This window comes from Bombina bombina, chromosome 6 (genome assembly GCF_027579735.1).
Source record: "Bombina bombina isolate aBomBom1 chromosome 6, aBomBom1.pri, whole genome shotgun sequence".
Classification (NCBI taxonomy): Eukaryota; Metazoa; Chordata; class Amphibia; order Anura; family Bombinatoridae; genus Bombina; species Bombina bombina.
Window position 1 is genome coordinate 655,241,108 of NC_069504.1, and position 22,410 is coordinate 655,263,517.

Below are 22,410 nucleotides of genomic sequence, written 5' to 3' on the forward strand. Positions count from 1 at the left end.
CTGTACTTACGTCATATGGGTAACAGCAGTGTTTTCTTAGTCAATTCCATTCCTAGAAAATATTTTACTGCACATACCTCATTTGCGGGAGACCCCGCATGCTATTCCCTTCTCTGAAGTTACCCCACTCCTCAGAATGTGCGAGAACAGCCAGTGGATCTTAGTTACGTCTGCTAAGATCATAGAAAAACGCAGGCAGATTCTTCTTCTAAATACTGCCTGAGAGAATAAACAGCACACTCCGGTGCTATTTTAAAATAATAAACTTTTGATTGAAGAATATTAAGTAAAAAACTCCTATCTACTCTCACAACCTCCTTTGTTGAGACTTGCAAGAGAATGACTGGATATGACATGTGAGGGGAGGAGCTATATAGCAGCTCTGCTTGGGTGATCCTCTTGCAACTTCCTGTTGGGAAGTAGAATATATCCCATAAGTAATGGATGACCCGTGGACTGAACACACTTAACAAGAGAAATGTATATTTAAATCAGATTGGCTGATTTCATTAATCATGTGATTATGTATTTACCAATAAGAAGTTGTGGAAATCTTTACTAGTTTGTGGGTTGTTTAGGAGTTTGAGTATTGCGCCAAATTTGGTGCGGAGTGGGACTTGTATTATATGCGTTAAAACATGGTGCAAACAGATTTATCCAAAAAAGGAAGATAGCTATATTATGTAATGCAATAATATTGTCTCCTTGCTTTGTAATGAGAGACAAAGATGTAACATAATCCATAAGGAGGGTAACATCTCCCTACTTAATTTTATTTAGTAATAAGGGCTAAATAAAATAAACTAAAAAAATGGACATGTAACCCATATTTTGTCTTATGATTTAGAAAGAGTATACAATTTTAATAGTTTCTAATTTACTGTTATTATCTAATATGCTTCATTGTCTTGCAGCATTACACATAACCGTTCTGTGTTTTCAGACTCCCATTGACTTCTATGGCATTTGCGGCCTCAAGGGTGGCGGTTTGAGCGATAGGTACGCTGCGTCGGAATAGAAGCGAGCGTACCTGTTGAATGTTTGATAAATTGGCAAGAGGGTCAAATAGAGTCAAATGTGATGGCGGATGATTCCGCTCAAATAACACAAGCCTCGATCTGCGTCAGATTGATTTTGCGGGAGCGTATATTACGTCACACATTTCAACATTTGACGATCTCGACGCTTTAACTACGGCGGATCAACTTTGTGTCTAATTTGACGGGGAATTCCAGCATATTATCAGTTGAAGCATCGATAAATCGCCCCCCCTAGATAAAAGGGCTTGAGGGGACTCGCTAGCACTCTTCCATTTTCTAGATACTAGTGCCCCCCATGGTAATCCAAGTGCCCACTTCCATCTCTCATGCCTATCAGTACCCCCCCAGTAATCCCACTGCCCTCCAAGGGGGCTGTACCGCCTACTTTGCGAACTACTGGTTTACTGCATTTACTGCATTACTTGCTTATCAAACACTTGTAGAAGGCTATTAGAAGAAAGACATTTTATAGCCTGGACTTCAGGGGATCAAAGTGCTTATGGATCCCTACTTCTGGCACAAAAATCTGTTACTTTGTAAATAAACTGTAAAATACAGGGAACCCAGGTCTTCAGGGCCATAAAAAAAAAAATATGTTACCGGAATGAAAAAAAAATAAATGACAATATACACCATGGTCATCTTTCTGAGGCTGTGTCAAATTTCTCCCTAGCTGAACACACAGTCATCCCTACAACAAAGCTGATCAGAAAGGTGAAGTAAGCAGCTCACTAGGGGTACCAGATGTTACCATACACTAACTGATAAAATGTTTAAAGGTGAAAGAGATGGATCACTTTAAAAAAGATCTAAAAAATATTAATAAACTAATACCGAGAACTCAGTTGTGAATGTGTCATGAAACTAGACAAAAAGGTGTAACGAAAGCTACTGCCATACAAAAGAAAACAAGTCCCTATCCAGACCTGGAAATGCACTTGTTCAAAACAATTCATGCAGAGAATAATGCAGGAATACACTCAAAATCAGAAAATGGAAAGCAAGGTTTGTCAAATCTCTGAGTGACCTCAACCACATGAAAAGTATGAAAGGCCACCAGCTACTCTTAAAATGCCTTAACAGGATATCATCAAGATACAAACACCAGAAATCTAATCTTTTTAGACAACTAGAAAGAATATAGATACACACACATATACCTATAATTATTTTTTATTATTATTATCAGTTATTTGTAGAGCGCCAACAGATTCCGCAGAGCTATATATACACACACACATACATATATATCTATATCTCTCTATATACAGTATATATATATATATATATATATATATATATATATATATCTATCTCTCTCTCTCTCTCTCTCTCTCTATCCAGGTGGCCCTCGTTTTACAACGGTTCAATTTACACTGTTTCAGAATAACAACCTTTTTTTCCAGTCATGTGACTGCTATTGAAAAGCATTCAGAAGCAGTGCATTTATTAAAATAGCCAGTAGGTGGAGCTGTCCGCTTGTGTTGCAGCAAAGCCAAGCAAGCTGAAATTAATCAGTTTAACCAGACCTGAGCTATCAAGCAGATTTAAAAGGAACACGATCTTCTGATCTATAACTCAGTCCAAATTGGAATGCAAAGAAAGAACTATTTACAGAAAAATGCAAGTGAAGTTTGTGTTGTGTGATTATTTTATTAGGTTTATAATGCTGTTTAGCAAATGTTTTTGTTCATTTAACTTAGTTTAATTATATATTTTGTGTTGTGTGATTATTTTATTAGGTTTATAATGCTGTTTAGCATTTAAAGTCTTCATTTCAAAGCTTTAAAAATAATGTATTAGGTGTTACTTTGAGAGGGACCTGGAACCTATCTCCCTCACTTCCCATTGACTTACATTATAAACTGGGTTTCAATTTACAACGGTTTCAATTTACAACGGTTTCAATTTACAACCATTCCTTCTGGATCCTAACCCCGGCGTAAACTGAGGGCTACCTGTATATATGTATATGTGTATATATATGTATATGTGTATATATATGTATATGTGTATATATATGTATATGTGTATATATATGTATATGTGTATATATATGTATATGTGTATATATCTCTATATATCTCTATATCTATATCTCTATCTCTATCTCTCTATATCTCTATCTCTCTATATCTCTATCTCTCTATATCTCTATATATCTATATATCTATATCTATATATTATCTATATATCTCTATATCTATCTATATATATATATATATATATATATATATATATATATATATATATATATATATATTTATATTTATTTATTATCTATATATCTCTATATCTATATCTATTAGAGTTGCACCGATACCATTTTTTTAAGACGGAGTACAATTACCAATACTTTTTTTTTTACTGTCATGTGATAGTTTACCAAGCACAATACAGACTAACTATTTAAAGTGAAGGTAAAGTTTTCATAACCAGCAATCATTTGTATGTTCCTTTTACTAACCCAAATCCAGTCGCTATGTTTGTTTTTAAAAAATAATTATTTATTTTGTGGTAATTTTAACTTTACTTTTCCTACCGTTCCCTGCATAGTCTCCTCCCATCCTCCATTTCCGTGTTTATGATACTCTGATGTATAGAGCGGTCCCACCCGCTCTATACGTGTCTAGTAAGCTTGTGCACATCGAGCATGGAACAACCACGCATGCGCATAATTTTGGACAGTGATCTTTGCGCATGCGTTAATCGTGGCGGTTGTTTGTCTCTAATGCACGCGCTTGGCAAATGAGAAGTGTAAGATCTTACGCATGCGCATATCCATCCAACTGATCATGACGCAATATGACGGCCGCCTAACGGCCAAACAATCAATTGGATGGCTGGACAACGTGATCGTTGTCTATAAAAAAAAATATTACACGGGTTGATTTTCGGAAAGCAGCAAACATAACAAGAATATAAAATATCGCTGCAAATATAAAGATTGGGAAATATTGATGAATTAAACTTATATTGATTTAACTTGATATATGTAATTACTTAAAATATAGCCTTTGACTTTACCTTCACTTTAAGATTCCTTCTTTATAATTATGAAGGACTGTAACTCAAAAGACATTATGAAATAATAAAACAGTTTTATTTGTCACAAAGTTCACAGAACAAGTTAATAAATAAAAATATTACAATAAAATATATTAATAACAACAACAATAAATAACAAATATAAAATTACAACCAACCAAAAGTGCAATACAGTAAAAAATAGAACAGTGCACTGTTTAATCATGGGGAACACCACTATGCGCTAGATTACATTTGACTGGCAAGCTTTACCAATGATCTCATTACATGTCCTACTCCATTAAAGTCTATGGAATTGGAAATGTGAACAGAGCATTGGTACAGCATACCAATCAAATGTAATCTATATATAGTCCTATAATTTCAGGATGAGTGTTCATTGGAATTAACTTAATTTGTCCTATGAGTACTCTTCTTGCAACTATATAATATGAGGCTATGGATGTTCCACAGAGTACAGTATGTTTTGAACATAATTGTGCATGATGAGAACTAGCAGTAAAAAAGACAATCTAGCAATAAGAATCATTTTTCAATAGTTAGTGGCAAGTTCTTTTTAAGAAACAGAACAGAAGCATCTCTGCATGTTCAGTTATTAGTCTGTTTTGGCTATCAGTAAGGAGGTTCGACTCCAAGTTGAACAGTATTTCACTTTCCACGCTAATGCATGGGGCAGAAAGATATTTTTGGGCCATTTTATCCAGTGTTTGAACGAGGTACAGTGATCTCTCCTACAAAAATACAAATAACAAATTGTTATTTGTATTGGCAGAACAATAGTAAAAAATTTTTAGTTTAGTCTCCACTCCAGCTTAAAATGAAATGTGAACATGCAGTTTGAAAAAACGTCACAAGATAGCATATGGGTAGGAAGTGGAGGTATCGGTTTAAGTATCGGTGCATTTACACGAGTACAAGTACTCATGCAAATACTTGGTATCGGTACCGATACTAGTATTGGTGCAAATCTGAATAATAACATATCAAACCCTAGAAAGTTTTGGAAACTCATAAATAACTTACAAACTCCACCAATCCACTCCCAACCCTCCACTGTCAATGTGGACAACCAAACCCTGCAACTCCCCTTAGAAGTAGCAAATGCCTTTAACAATTATTTTGTCGGATGCTCCACCACCCTGATTGACAAACTAATAAATGACAAGCATCCTGAAGCTACAAATGTGGATCAGGCAACACTAAATCAGCAAAGACCCAATATAGAGAAGTTCAATTTTAGACCTGTACCCATCAATGTCATTAAGAAACACCTTAATAACCTAAAAATGAAAAACCAGTCTGGACCTGATCAAATCCCAGCAATGCTGTTGAAGCTTAGTGCGCCAGCAATTGCTAAACCTGTCACAACCCTAATTAACAAATCCTTGGTGTCTAGATACATACCCAAACTTTGGAAGACTGCAAGAGTAGTGCCTATCCATAAAAGTGGGGAGATAACCTTGGTTTCTAACTATCGCCCAATATCATTGCTCCCAGTATTGTCAAAAATCTTAGAAAAATGTGTCCATACGCAATTATGTGAATATTACCAACAATCTAACTATCTGACCCCTGATCAATCAGGTTTTCGTACAAATCACTCCACTACAACTGCCCTCCTAAAAGTTTGCAACGACATCCAAACTGGAATGGAACAAGGAGCCCTAACTGGAGCTATTTTCCTTGATTTTGCAAAGGCCTTTGACACAGTAGACCACAATATACTACTGCTCAAACTAAGAAACTCAGGTATTGGTGATAATCCACTAACCTGGTTTCAATCATATGTATCGGATAGATCACAATATGTCTGATACAATATTCTGACAGCGACTCCCTCCCTCTCCCAGTCACGTGTGGTGTTCCCCAAAGTTCCATTCTCGGCCCCCTACTATTCACATTATTTATAAATGATCTGCCTAATGTCTGCAAATCCTCAGCTGTACACATGTATGCAGATGACACGGTAATCTATACAAACAATTCCGATCTGCCGCAGCTTGAAGCAGTGCTCCAAGACCAGTTCACAGAGGTAGAAAAGTGGATCTCAAAAAACAAACTCTTCCTAAACACTGACAAAACTGTCACAATGATCTTTGGAACGGGACTTAAACTACACAAACTACAATATTCCCATCTATGCATCAAAACAAAATCAAATTGCACACTGACCACAGTGCACGCTTTTAAATACTTGGGTCTGTGGTTAGACCCCAATCTATCTTTTGGCCTCCATATAGAAAAACTGGCATCTAAACTTTATCCAAAAATAGGTGCCCTGTACAGAAACAAATCTTGCCTCAGCCCTACTGTAAAGGAAAAGATTGTACAGCAAATGCTGATGCCAATCGTGGATTATGGGGATGTAGTATATGCACCTGCACTGCAAACTCACCTTAATAAACTTAATACATTGTATAACTCGTTCTGCCGCTTTGTGCTACAATGTAACTACAGGACCCACCATTGTGACATGCTAAAAGACCTAAACTGGCTGTCGCTGGAATCCAGACGCACTCTCCATCTTTCCTGCCTTGTGTTTAAAAGCTTTTCTGGGAAGTTCCCACCCTACCTGAGCAGAATGCTCTCACCGGTTATTCCCACCCCCTATAACCTCCGATCCAGTACCAGCACATTATTTAGTCTGCCTCAATACAAAAAGAAAGCAGCTCGATCCTCCTTTTCCTACAGAGCGCCACAATTATGGAATGACCTCCTGCACACTTTCAAACCTTCCCCAAGCCTAATATCCTTTAAGAGATCCCTCTCTACATATCTCAAAACAGAATGCACCTGTCATGGTTGACTATATATTTCCTACCTGTTCTATGTTAAATTTTTGCATATATTGTGTATTATTGTTTTTGTATTTTATTGTACCCATTGTATCAATGCAATGTTTTGTGTACCCAGGACATACTTGAAAACTAGAGAAATCTCAATGTATCTTTCCTGGTAAAATATTTTATAAATAAATAATATACATACATTCTTAGTTTATAAACAGTGGATAATCTATTTCTGCTTTATGTACCACAAATGGACCTACCATCAGTAAACATGGCTTTTCTCTGCTCCTTTAATTGTGTGCCGAAGCAAGAGAAAGCTCACTTCACCTTTATATGGGGACATGACCCACATTGTTAGCTGCAAAAAAGTGTTTAACTGCAGGAACCACACAAGGCATGCTTTACAGATTTTTTTTGGCTAAATACATATAGAAGCATTGTAATACTTCTGCAACGTGTAACAGATTATACTTTATAAATTACTAAGGACTAGATAAAAAAAAAGTGGAGCGCTAAATATCGCTTCTGTGCAAGGAATATTAGCGCTCCACTTGGTAATACCAGCGCACAATAATGTGCGCTGATATTACAAGTTAATCACAAGAGCATGCTTCCATTGGCTCGCAGACAGCATCAGAACCTCATGCAGCGAAAGGAGGTAAGTAGCACAGTGATGGGCAGCATTTTTAAACATATATGTATATGCTTATATACATATTTAATTACATTGCGGTCTATGAGAATACACAGTTCCCATACAGCACAATGAAAAGTCACTTTACAGTGCCTTTTTTCTAACAACCCACTCCCACCAAATTTAAAGCCCAAAAACTGCCTAGTGCAGTTGTTTTATTTAAAAAAAAAAAAAAAAAAAATAGATTTTTTTTAAAATAAAAAACTAAAATGCCCTCTATTTTGAGGGCATTTGGGGCACTTTTAGAAAAAAATTAAACAGAGAACTGATCTCCGATTAAAGGGACACTGAACGCAAATGTTTTCTTTTGTTATTCAGATAGAGCATGAAATTTTAAGCAACTTTCTAATTTACTCCTATTATCAAATTTTCTTCCTTCTCTTGGTATCTTTATTTGAAATGCAAGAATGTAAGTTTAGATGCCGGCCCATTTTTGGTGAACAACCTGGGTTGTTCTCGCTGATTGGTGGATAAATTCATCCACCAATAAAAAAGTGCTGTTCAGAGGCCTGAACCAAAAAAAAAAAAAGAAAGCTTAAATGCCTTTTTTTCAAATAAAGATAGCAAGAGAACGAAGACAAATTGATAATAGGAGTAAATTAGAAAGTTGCTTAAAATTGCATGCTCTATCTGAATCACAAAAGAAAAAATTTGGGTTCAGTGTCCCTTTAATTTCCTGATTAGTAAATGCTACCGCAAGCTTGTGGTAGCAATAACCAGCCACTTGTAAATGACAATTTAATTAATGCGCTCCCGCGTTTGCTGGAGCACGATCATTTAGCGCTCTACTTGTAATCTAACCCTTAGTGGGCATATGCAAGACATATTTTGAAATCTCCAGTGCATTTGAGATTCATTGGGCAGACTTTAAATATCATTTGCAAATTTGCACTTTGAGGTTAAAAATAAGTTAAAGGGTATTGTTCAATACCAAGTCGAAGACAATAGCATCACTTGAATTATCTCATAGCAACCTGTCACTGCCATATTTTAACACCAGTTTCTACTACACAGAAGTCTTTGAGAAGTTGTTATAATTACTGGATAATGTGCAGCTCAGCATGAAAAAGAAAGAAAAAAAATGACTCATACAACTTATACATGAAGAGTCTGCTGATCCCAGAAATAGAGGTCAGCGCTTAAGAACAAAACTACTTTGCAGTTTATGTTTCAGATTTTGTTTTAAAAAGAGCAGCAGCAAAAGTGCTTGGTTCTTCAGCAACATATATTAATCTTAGGATTTCTAAAAACAGTCATGAGATGTGAGATTCCACAGCTGGTCCAAAAGGAGAGATTTATTAAATAAACCAAATCAAACATTTGGTGTACTTAAAGGGACACTGAACCAAAAATTTTTCTATCATGATTCAGATAGAGCACGCAATTTTAAGCAAATTTCTAATGTACTCCTATTATCGCATTCTTTTCATTCTCTTGGTATCTTTATTTGAAATGCAAGAATGTGAGTTTAGATGCCGGCCCATTTTTGGTGAACACACTGTGTTGTTCTTGCTGATTGTTTGGAAAATTCACCTACCAATAAACAAGTGCTGTCCATGGTCTGAACCCAAAAAATAGTTTAGATGCCTTCTTTTTCAAATAAAAAAGCAATAGAATGAAGAAAAATTGATACTAGGAGTAAACTAGAAAGTGGTTTAAAATTGCATGCTCTATCTGAATCACAAAAGAAAAAATTTGGGTTCAGTGTCCCTTTAATTAAAAGATCTGAGTGCCAGTAAAAATCTTCATTGTGTCCTCTGTGACACAATGGAGAATTAGTGGTAGAAATTCTGAATGTATTATTCCCTAGTGAAGTATATACACAGAAATGTTTTCGTTTTTCTCCTGTATTCCAGGAAACATTAGTAACCCTGTGTAGGCACAAGAATGCATGTTTCATGTAAATTTCACTTGCACTGTGTGGCATAAATGCAGAGAATGGTAAGCCAAAACGTTAGATGGTGGCAAGGTCTCTGATTCCTAGTGACAATGGTTTCTATGGAAACAATTTCTAAAATACATAGAAGTAAGACAGACGGAAATAAAAAGAAACTAATATATTGTATTTTTTAATGGGCATGTGGTAAAATGAGGAGAAATATGACAAAAGCCGAGGATGTTTTAGCAATTTATCCGAGATTATTTACATGTCTAGACATGTTCTAGGAAATGGACAGCTTGATAATATATAACTAGACAGAAAAAAATAGATATTTGTAAATGGAAGTGAACAGCTGTAAGACTGTCACAGAACCGGTCAGGAAGCACAGAAGACACATGAATATTATTCAGAGCTTGCTTTACTAAAATCACTGCATTGTGACCTTATTGGTGCGTCGGGGATCCAATATGATCTTTAGGCAGATAAAGAAGATTGGTTATAAAAACTTAAATTATGCTTACCTGATAATTTTCTTTTCTCCTGACGAGAAGAGTCCACAGCTGCATTTATTACTTTTGGGAATTCAGAACCTGGCCACCAGGAGGAGGCAAAAACACCCCAGCCAAAGGCTTAAATACCTCCCCCACTTCCCTCATCCCCCAGTCATTCTGCCAAGGGAACAAGGAACAGTAGGAGAAATATCAGGGTGAAATAGGTGCCAGAAGAACAAAATACGGCCGCCCCATAGATAAAACGCGGGCGGGGAGCTGTGGACTCTTCCCGTCAGAAGAAAAGAAAATTATCTGGTAAGCATAATTTAAGTTTTTCTTCTTAAACGGGAAGAGTTCACAGCTGCATTAATTACTTTTGGGAGAACAATACCCAAGCTATAGAGGACACTGAATGCCAACAAAGGGCGGGTACAGAAAGCGGCCCCTTCGAAGGGCACCACAGCCTGAAATTATCCAACACCCGATAAAAAACTGGGACCAATTAACTGCCCATCAGTTAAACAACCTGCAAAGCAATGCTAGAGACCACTCAGAATCCCTAGAGTCCACGAACACAAAAGGTTTTGAGGAGCTAAGCCCCGGGGCTCCCGGCTCCCACTAAACGTACCCCCGACCCGAAGGAAGAGAACCTCCCTCTACCCCCGAGGGGGAGAACAGAGGACCCAATAAGATTTCCAAAGGACCACCAACAAGGGTAAGACGAAACCTCAAAACGACTAAAGCGAACCCAAGGTTGCTACAAGACCACCGCCCAGGGAAATGAACTCCCTAGAAGGACAAGGACCAGAGAGTAACTCCACACCCATGAAAGAGCTATCTCTGAGAACCAAAAGTACTGTGCAGGACAGGACTACTCACCAATGGAACATAGAAGTAGGCATCCCTTAAACTAATAAATTAGTTTTATGAAAGTTAAAATTTACTTTATTTTGAACACCAAAAACTGAGGGATTTCAGGTCTAGAAATGGCCCACAAGATACATATTTTTTTCTTATCAGATAAAGTTGAGAACCATTGCCTGTGCTGGTCCATAAAAACTGCTGGATAACAATTGAGTAATGTACATAATTTAAGTATTTGAAGATTAGATTTCTCTTTTCTTAATCTACAAATAGTTGTATATCTACAGAAAGTGGAAGAGGTGGCATATTTTTAACTCCAGCAGGCAAGCTCTTAAATTACATCTAGTGAGACAAATTTTACACAAATATTTTTGAAATAAGACACACTAGCTTGTACTCAACAAAGTAATTGTGAAAATGGCCATGTGTTTTAAAGGGACAGTTTATTCAAAAAATGTCTCCCCTTTAATTTGTTCCCAATGAGTTACTGGAGTGTACCAGCTGGAGTGTATTAAATTGTTTATTTATATTTCCATTACCCTTCTACTGGCAGTTAAAATACTTTATTAAGCCATTGGCATCCCTACCCATCCTGAAAGATTTTGGTCTCCAGGCCAAGCTGTATTAACACAGCCAGTAGAAAAAATTACACTCCCAGTGGGGTATAGAAGAGATAAGGTAATAAAATGTTAATTTTCCATTGTTCTCTTCAAGTACTGGTGATAGATTCACGAACAGATATAAGATAAAGAAGCAGGTATATGTACACAATGTGATAAAGTAATGAGATCTGCATATACCTACAAGCTTAACCTATTTTATTAGGTTGTGGCTTCAAAACACAAAATCAGCTAATTCATATACACAAACCATAAAAAAGCAAATCTCATACATTTTATACTCTGCATCTGGTAAAAAAAGTTATTGGAAACACATTAAGGGAAAAACAATTTTACAGTATACTGTCCCTTTAAGTAGGGATGTGCATTCGGAACATTCGTTATGAAACGAATACCGGATATGGCACATATAAAAGGTATTGGCAGTGAAGAGGAAAGTTCATTTTTAAAATGTTCCTTAAAAAGTTCTAAAACTAAGAATTTCTCTGCGTTTTCGCATTTGAGCAATATCAATCTGGCATGCACATTTCAATTAGAATTGAAATGTACACCTTTTAAGGGACATCATAGCCACTACCAATTTTAAATTTAGTAAAAAAAAAAAAAAAAAAAAAAAAAATACTGGTTAGGAGAATACTGAACAAAGTTCCTCGAATATAATAGAAAGCATTATGAGCCTGTTGATCAAAATCTTGCTGGCACGGACAGAAATAACTCAAAATTGTTTAATATTTAGCAAAATAAAACGGCTCACAAGCTAAAATTAACCTTTCCAAAATGTTTTACAAGTTCCTCGCAGTACTGACGAGACCAAAAAAAGATCAATGCCAGATGTAATTATAAAACAGATTTTTTTGTATTCCATCTACATGGTCATCCTTCAATCAAGTATGTCAGACTAAGAAAACCGTTTGAAACATATGATATTGGAAGACAGAAGAACGAAATATGACACATGATCTTTCTTTATACTATACATTTAACTGAAAGTGGGGGTAAGCTCGGAACATAAACTTTCTCTCATGCAGTACATGTGTGAATTAAGCCAATCCATCTAAAAATGTTGTTAAGAATGACCTTTAAAATGCAAAACTTCACCTTTAAAGAATCCCGAGATACGTACGCGATATCTTATCTTTCTAGATAAATCTGGAAAACATAGTATGTAACTTGCGCAAATCTGCCGGAGCTATAAATAGTGGCAAATTTTGTAATGGATACAATAAACAGGGAAAGATAATGATTTTGATTAGGCTCACTCAAGCGGATACTGATATAGGAAGCAATACACATGCTGCTAGATCCGTTTTAATTTTTTGAATAAGGGGTTGAAAATGTAATTTATACCACATGTTTGGATTAACATAGAGATGATATATGCCAAGGTATTTAAGTGAATCTACAACTTTGAAAGGGTAGTCTTGTAGACTGGACCTAGTTTTGTTAATCCACATAAGTTCGCTTTTATCAGTTTATTTTATAGCCGGAAAAAGAGCTGAAAGTATTTTGTAGAATTAATGTAATGTTTGGTGTTGTGTTGTCTATAAAGATCAACAGATCATCTGCATAGAGAAGATTTTTTAAACTATGTGTCCCCATCTTTATTCCTTTAATAGTATTCCAAAGCCAGATCGCTAATGGTTTGAGCGCCATATTGAAAAGGAGAGGGGATAAAGAACATCCCTGTCTCATACCTCTTCCTAGGACAATTTTTGGAGTAAGAGTGCCATTAGTAAAAATGACATTGGCTTATTTTATATATTATAAATGTACAAACTGGTTCTTGAAGTCAACCTCAGCAATTGATCTGAATAGATGTTTTCAGGCGATCGAGTCAAAAGCCTTTTCGGTGTCGAGCGGAAGAATTGCTGTGTCATGTCCAAGTTGTCTGTTATTGGTTTTCTCTATATTCAACATATCTATAAAAGTTATTACTTTAAGAGTAAGAGTTCCTTGATATCATAAAGCCTGTTTGATCTGGGTGTTTTATCTTTTCAAGACAAGAAAAGAGTCTATTAGCTATAATGGCAACCAAGATTTTATCATCTGTATTCAATACAGATATAGGTCTGTATGAAGCAGGATCTTCAATATTTTTACCTTTCTTATGTATTAAGGAGATGTTAGCTGCTAAAAAAAAAATTTGATGTAGGATTATTTAAAAGATAGTGGTTATTAAAGAGTTTCTCAAGTGTATATTTAATGTCGTCAGCTAATATTTTCAAATATTCTAATGGCAAGCAGTCCGGATCGGCAGCTTTATTTTGCTTAGCCTTCTTGATAGCCTTCAAAATGTCATCTATTGAAATACCCATATTTAATGGTGTGAGATCTGTAATTTTGGGTGTTTTAATTTAGACCAGAAATTGTATTGGTTTAACCTATTAATTTTTTTCTCAGAATATAGTTGATAATATGTATAGAAAACTTTACATATATCTTTAGAGTCTGTATATCTGTTTTTTCCTTTTTTTGATAGCTAATATAGAATTTTTCTATTTTTTACAAGTGTGGCTAAATATTTAGCCGAACAACCATGGAACCCTCTGTAGTACATATCCATTTTTAATTCCTCATCTTGCGATTTTTGTTTTAATAATACGACACTCTCTTGCCGTGCTTTAGTATATTTATTCCAGTTATAATTGCTATGATCTATATAATATTTTCTGTATGCATTTCTGACTTGGTTAGCGAGTTGGATTTCAGTGGCATTAGCTTTCTTTTTTCTAATAGACATGTACGCTTTGATCTCACCGCGTAACACTGCATTGGAAGCGTCCCAAAAATGTGCAATATTATATGTACAGTAATCTTTCCATTTCTGTTTTAACCAATTGTATAGATATCTGGGGAAGAAAAAGCTTTGATTTTTATCTTTGTGTCCAACTGGTGTATCGAATACAATTGATATAATTGCATGGTCAGATATATCATTTATATGAGCATCTCATTTTAAAATGGATAGCGATTCTTAGATTAATAGATAATCTATTCTGGAAAGGGGTTTAGAAGATTTAGATTCACATGTAAATGTAGAAGAGTTAGGATTTTTAATCCTTCAAATATCTATTAATTTATTACAGAATTTTTAAAAAAATATTTAACCTGGTTATTATATTCTTTCCTGTGTTTTATATTGAATCTGTTTAACTCAGAGAAGAGACACATATTAAAGTCGCCTCTCTTGGTATTCTTAGTTTAAAACTAAACCTAGGTAGGCTCATATGCTAATTTCTTAGACCTTGAAGGCTGCTGCTTATCTGAATGCATTTTGACATTTTTTAACAACTAGAGGGCGTTAAATCATGTGTGCTATATATATATATAACATTGTGCTCACACCCATGGAGTTACCTAGGAATCAGCACCGATTGGCTGAAATGCAAGTCTGTCAAAAGAACTAAAATAAGGGGGCAGTCTGCAGAGGCTTAGGTACAAGGTAATCACAGTGGTATAAAGTGTACTAATATAACTGTGTTGGTTATGAAAAACTGGGGAATGGGAAATAAAGGGATTATCTATCTTTTTAAACAATAAAAATTCTGGTGTAGACTGTCCCTTTAAGTCTATTTGGGAAATACTTACTATAATAATAAAAAACGTGAAATTAAAGGTCTCTATACATGTAACACAGATTATGTGGTATACATCCTTAAATGTCCATGTGGGCGGGGCTATGTGGGTGAGACCATTAACCCCATCAAAGACAGGATCAGTGCTTATAAATCTTCAGATGTAAGGATATGACACTCCCTGTATCATCCCATTTTTTAAATGCAGGACACTCTGTCAGTCAGTTAAGATTCCAAATAATTGACCACATACCTAAGCAAAGGAGAGGGGGTAACAGAGTTACTTTTAAAAAAAAGGGAGGTATGGTGGATACAGCATCTTAAAACCCTCAGTCCGAATGGTCTAAACAAAGACTATGATCTTCACCTGTTCTTGTAATGTTGTTTTTAATCAATTGGATTTTTGTAACTTTTTTTTAAGCCACTCTTGCAGATGTATAGTCTTGGGTTAAGTTCACTAGATATATAATATAGTTAAGTTATATAGCAATTATATATAAAAAAAACTATGGTTTTGTATAAGGATTATTGTTGAACATTCTGACCTGTTAGGGGACAAAAAAAAATCCAAAATGGAAACTAAGAAGTGTTTTAGCAATTAAGGTCAATTAACATACAGGTGCTATATAAGAAGGTGATTTCCCATAATCCATAGCATGACTAAGGGTCTGTGTTGACTCGAAACGTTGCTGTTTTTATTTTGTTTGTTACCTCAATAAAACATGGATACTTTTACTAAAAAGTGCTGACGCTACTCATTTGTTTCAATATATATATATATATATATATATATATATATATATATATATATATATATATATATATATATATATATATATATATATATATATATATACACACACACACACACATACACATATATACACACACACACATATACACACACACTCTTTCATATGCATTACTTACATTACAGACCAAGGGTTCAACACCTTATTAGTTAGTAAACATTTCTAAAACTGCTAGATGTGAAATTCTGCTATAATGTTGCTTACATTTGTAACCACAATACACAACAAATGTATGCTTGTATATAGATTATAATAATGTCAAAAGAAAAAAAACATTTATATACTCCTGCACTAGGATAATGTGAAATTTAAAGTGGAAAAAAAATTAAACAACCTGAATATAAATATTTTAGCTTATGACTTTTAATCAGGTAGTTTATCAGTGCTTGAAGTAGCAAACAGTCTTGTGATAAAAAAGAAACCTTTGTCTATTAATTTCCATGACAATATTTTGGTTGTGACTGAATTGAATGTGCTGTATTCATTAAAATAGAGAGTGAGGTTGGACTACAGGTTCTCTTATGCCCTCTCAGAACTGAGTGAATCTAAGCAGTGACATTAATGGCAAACCATAGCTACTTGATGAGAGAATATGCCTGTATCTAAAAACCCACAAGCTTGGCATTATGCTCAATATTCACAGCATTTGGGAAACCACTAAATGCTCTTCTATTACACCACAGTGTCAGAGCATGCTACTTCTGCACAGAAACATTTCCTTCTGCTGCCCTCATAAAGATGCCTCTTATTACTCACTTGGGTTCGGTGAGAATTTCAACAACGCATTTTCTCTGCGGTCCAACAGTGGTCCAGTTCTTAGCAAGGGCCACCATGGCTCCAGCATCTAACAGACCATACCCATATGAATGGCTCACTGCAGACAAAGAATACAACATGTTATGACAAAGCTTAGCATTTGAAAAACAAAAGTCAGACCAAAGATTTCTTATCAAAACAAAGAACCTTTAAGAAAATATATTTCTTTCATGTAATTAGCAAGAGTCCATGAGCTAGTGACATATGGGATATACATTCCTACCAGGAGGGGCAAAGTTTCCCAAACCCAAAAATGCCTATAAATACACCCCTCAAAACACCCACAATTCAGTTTTACAAACTTTGCCTCCTGTGGAGGTGGTGAAGTAAGTTTGTGCTAGATTCTACGTTGATATGCGCTCCGCAGCAGGTTGGAGCCCGGTTTTCCTCTCAGCGTGCAGTGAATGTCAGAGGGATGTGAGGAGAGTATTGCCTATTTGAATGCAATGATCTCCTTCTACGGGGGCTATTTCATAGGTTCTCTGTTATCGGTCGTAGAGATTCATCTCTTACCTCCCTTTTCAGATCGACGATATACTCTTATATATACCATTACCTCTACTGATTCTCGTTTCAGTACTGGTTTGGCTTTCTACAAACATGTAGATGAGTGTCCTGGGGTAAGTAAGTCTTATTTTCTGTGACACTCTAAGCTATGGTTGGGCACTTTTTTATAAAGTTCTAAATATATGTGTTTAAACATTTATTTGCCTTGACTCAGGATGTTCAACATTCCTTATTTTCAGACAGTCAGTTTCATATTTGGGATAATGCATTTGAATCAATCATTTTTTCTTACCTTAAAAATTTGACTTTTTCCCTGTGGGCTGTTAGGCTCGCGGGGGCTGAAAATGCTTCATTTTATTGCGTCATTCTTGGCGCAGACTTTTTTGGCGCAAAAAATCTTTTCTGTTTCCGGCGTCATACGTGTCGCCGGAAGTTGCGTCATTTTTTGACGTTCTTTTGCGCCAAAAATGTCGGCGTTCCGGATGTGGCGTCATTTTTGGCGCCAAAAGCATTTAGGCACCAAATAATGTGGGCGTCTTATTTGGCGCTAAAAAAATATGGGCGTCGCTTTTGTCTCCACATTATTTAAGTCTCATTTTTCATTGCTTCTGGTTGCTAGAAGCTTGTTCCTTGGCATTTTTTTCCCATTCCTGAAACTGTCATTTAAGGAATTTGATCAATTTTGCTTTATATGTTGTTTTTTCTCTTACATATTGCAAGATGTCTCACGTTGCATCTGAGTCAGAAGATACTTCAGGAAAATCGCTGTCTGGTGCTGGAACTACCAAAGCTAAGTGTATCTGCTGTAAACTTTTGGTAGCTGTTCCTCCAGCTGTTGTTTGTACTAATTGTCATGACAAACTTGTTAATGCAGATAATATTTCCTTTAGTAATGTACCATTACCTGTTGCAGTTCCATCAACATCTAATGTTCAGAGTGTTCCTGATAACATTAAGAAGGCTATGTCTGTTATTCCTCCTTCTAGTAAACATAAAAAATCTTTTAAAACTTCTCTTTATACAGATGAATTTTTAAATGAACATCATCATTCTGATTCTAATGACTCTTCTGGTTCAGAGGATTCTGTCTCAGAGGTTGATGCTGATAAATCTTCATATTTATTTAAAATTGAATTTATTCGTTCTTTGCTTAAAGAAGTACTAATTGCTTTAGAAATTGAGGATTCTGGTCCTCTTGATACTAAATCTAAACGTTTAGATAAGGTCTTTAAATCTCCTGTGGTTATTCCAGAAGTTTTTCCTGTTCCTGGTGCTATTTCTGAAGTAATTTCCAGAGAATGGAATAATTTGGGTAATACATTTACTCCTTCTTAACGTTTTAAGCAATTATATCCTGTGCCGTCTGACAGATTAGAATTTTGGGACAAAATCCCTAAAGTTGATGGGGCTATTTCTACCCTTGCTAAACGTACTACTATTCCTACGTCAGATGGTACTTCGTTTAAGGATCCTTTAGATAGGAAAATTGAATCCTATCTAAGAAAAGCTTATCTGTGTTCAGGTAATCTTCTTAGACCTGCTATATCATTGGCTGATGTTGCTGCAGCTTCAACTTTTTGGTTGGAAACTTTAGCGCAACAAGTAACAGATCATGATTCTCATAATATTATTATTCTTCTGCAACATGCTAATAATTTTATCTGTGATGCCATTTTTGATATTATCAGAGTTGATGTCAGGTTTATGTCTCTAGCTATTTTAGCTAGAAGAGCTTTATGGCTTAAAACTTGGAATGCTGATATGTCTTCTAAATCGACTCTACTTTCCATTTCTTTCCAGGGTAACAAATTATTTGGTTCTCAGTTGGATTTTATTATCTCAACTGTTACTGGTGGGAAAGGAACTTTTTTACCACAGGATAAAAAATCTAAGGGTAAAAACAGGGCTAATAATCGTTTTTGTTCCTTTCGTTTCAACAAAGAACAAAAGCCTGATCCTTCTTCCTCAGGAGCAGTTTCAGTTTGGAAACCATCTCCAGTCTGGAATAAATCCAAGCCTTCTAGAAAAGCAAAGTCAGCTTCTAAGTCCACATGAAGGTGCGGCCCTCATTCCAGCTCAGCTGGTAGGGGGCAGGTTATGTTTTTTCAAAGAAATTTGGATCAATTCTGTTCACAATCTTTGGATTCAGAACATTGTTTCAGAAGGGTACAGAATTGGTTTCAAAATAAGATTTTTTCTTTCCCGTGTCCCAGTAAATCCAGTGAAAGCTCAAGCATTTCTGAAATGTGTTTCAGATCTAGGGTTGGCTGGAGTAATTATACCAGTTCCAGAACAGGGGCTGGGGTTTTATTTGAATCTCTTCATTGTACCAAAGAAGGAGAATTCCTTCAGACCAGTTCTGGATCTAAAAATATTGAATCGTTATGTAAGGATACCAACATTCAAAATGGTAACTGTAAGGACTATCTTGCCTTTTGTTCAGCAAGGGCATTATATGTCCACGATAGATTTACAGGATGCATATCTGCATATTCCGATTCATCCAGATCACTATCAGTTCCTGAGATTCTATTTCCTGGACAAGCATTACCAGTTTGTGGCTCTGCCGTTTGGCCTAGCTACAGCCCCAAGAATTTTTACAAAGGTTCTCGGTGCCCTTCTGTCTGTAATCAGAGAACAGGGTATTGTGGTATTTCCTTATTTGGACGATATCTTGGTACTTGCTCAGTCTTTACATTTAGCAGAATCTCATACGAATCGACTTGTGTTGTTTCTTCAAGATCATGGTTGGAGGATCAATTCACTAAAAAGTTAATTGATTCCTCAGACAAGGGTAACCTTTCTGGGTTTCCAGATAGATTCAGTGTCCATGACTCTGTCTTTGACAGACAAGAGACGTCTAAAATTGATTTCAGCTTGTCGAAACCTTCAGTCACAATCATTCCCTTCGGTAGCCTTATGCATGGAAATTCTAGGTCTTATGACTGCTGCATCGGACGCGATCCCCTTTGCTCGTTTTCACATGCGACCTCTTCAGCTCTGTATGCTGAATCAATGGTGCAGGGATTACACAAAGATATCTCAATTAATATCTTTAAAACCGATTATACGACACTCTCTGACGTGGTGGACAGATCACCATCGTTTAATTCAGGGGGCTTCTTTTGTTCTTCCGACCTGGACTGTAATTTCAACAGATGCAAGTCTTACAGGTTGGGGAGCTGTGTGGGGATCTCTGACGGCACAAGGAGTTTGGGAATCTCAGGAGGTGAGATTACCGATCAATATTTTGGAACTCCGTGCAATTTTCAGAGCTCTTCAGTCTTGGCCTCTTCTGAAGAGAGAATCGTTCATTTGTTTTCAGACAGACAATGTCACAACTGTGGCATAAATCAATCATCAAGGAGGGACTCACAGTCCTCTGGCTATGAAAGAAGTATCTCGAATTCTGGTTTGGGCGGAATCCAGCTCCTGTCTAATCTCTGCGGTTCATATCCCAGGTATAGACAATTGGGAAGCGGATTATCTCAGTCGCCAAACGTTGCATCCGGGCGAATGGTCTCTTCACCCAGAGGTATTTCTTCAGATTGTTCAAATGTGGGAACTTCCAGAAATAGATCTGATGGCGTCTCATCTAAACAAGAAACTTCCCAGGTATCTGTCCAGATCCCGGGATCCTCAGGCGGAAGCAGTGGATGCATTATCACTTCCTTGGAAGTATCATCCTGCCTATATCTTTCCGCCTTTAGTTCTTCTTCCAAGAGTAATCTCCAAGATTCTGAAGGAATGCTCATTTGTTCTGCTGGTAGCTCCGGCATGGCCTCACAGGTTTTGGTATGCGGATCTTGTCCGGATGGCCTCTTGCCAACCGTGGACTCTTCCGTTAAGACCAGACCTTCTGTCGCAAGGTCCTTTTTTCCATCAGGATCTCAAATCCTTAAATTTAAAGGTATGGAGATTGAACGCTTGATTCTTGGTCAAAGAGGTTTCTCTGACTCTGTGATTAATACTATGTTACAGGCTCGTAAATCTGTATCTAGAGAGATATATTATAGAGTCTGGAAGACTTATATTTCTTGGTGTCTTTCTCATCATTTTTCTTGGCATTCTTTTAGAATTCCGAGAATTTTACAGTTTCTTCAGGATGGTTTAGATAAAGGTTTGTCCGCAAGTTCCTTGAAAGGACAAATCTCTGCTCTTTCTGTTCTTTTTCACAGAAAGATTGCTAATCTTCCTGATATTCATTGTTTTGTACAAGCTTTGGTTCGTATAAAACCTGTCATTAAGTCAATTTCTCCTCCTTGGAGTTTGAATTTGGTTCTGGGGGCTCTTCAAGCTCCTCCTTTTGAACCTATGCATTCATTGGACATTAAATTACTTTCTTGGAAAGTTTTGTTCCTTTTGGCGATCTCTTCTGCCAGAAGAGTCTCTGAATTATCTGCTCTTTCTTGTGAGTCTCCTTTTCTGATTTTTCATCAGGATAAGGCGGTGTTGCGAACTTCTTTCCAATTTTTACCTAAGGTTGTGAATTCCAACAACATTAGTAGAGAAATTGTGGTTCCTTCATTATGTCCTAATCCTAAGAATTCTAAGGAGAAATCGTTGCATTCTTTGGATGTTGTTAGAGCTTTGAAATATTATGTTGAAGCTACTAAGTCTTTTCGAAAGACTTCTAGTCTATTTGTTATCTTTTCCGGTTCTAGAAAAGGCCAGAAAGCTTCTGCCATTTCTTTGGCATCTTGGTTGAAATCTTTAATTCATCATGCCTATGTCGAGTCGGGTAAAACTCCGCCTCAAAGGATTACAGCTCATTCTACTAGGTCAGTTTCTACTTCCTGGGCGTTTAGGAATGAAGCTTCGGTTGATCAGATTTGCAAAGCAGCAACTTGGTTCTCTTTGCATACTTTTACTAAATTCTACCATTTTGATGTGTTTTCTTCTTCTGAAGCAGTTTTTGGTAGAAAAGTACTTCAGGCAGCGGTTTCAGTTTGAATCTTCTGCTTATGTTTTTCATTAAACTTTATTTTGGGTGTGGATTATTTTCAGCAGGAATTGGCTGTCTTTATTTTATCCCTCCCTCTCTAGTGACTCTTGCGTGGAAAGATCCACATCTTGGGTAGTCATTATCCCATACGTCACTAGCTCATGGACTCTTGCTAATTACATGAAAGAAAACATAATTTATGTAAGAACTTACCTGATAAATTAATTTCTTTCATATTAGCAAGAGTCCATGAGGCCCACCCTTTTTGTGGTGGTTATGATTTTTTTGTATAAAGCACAATTATTCCAATTCCTTATTTTATATGCT

At 36.2% G+C, this 22,410-nt stretch overlaps 1 protein-coding gene across 1 annotated transcript in view; it reads right to left on the reverse strand.

Annotated features, from left to right (window-relative positions):
• The window catches only part of FURIN (furin, paired basic amino acid cleaving enzyme), a 494,229-nt gene that overhangs the window by 100,470 nt on the left and 371,349 nt on the right, over positions 1 to 22,410 (reverse strand). Inside the window, exon 12 of the mRNA XM_053717718.1 lies at positions 16,572 to 16,689. Coding sequence (XP_053573693.1) covers positions 16,572 to 16,689 — 118 coding nt within the window. The remainder of the gene's footprint in view (positions 1 to 16,571; positions 16,690 to 22,410) is intronic.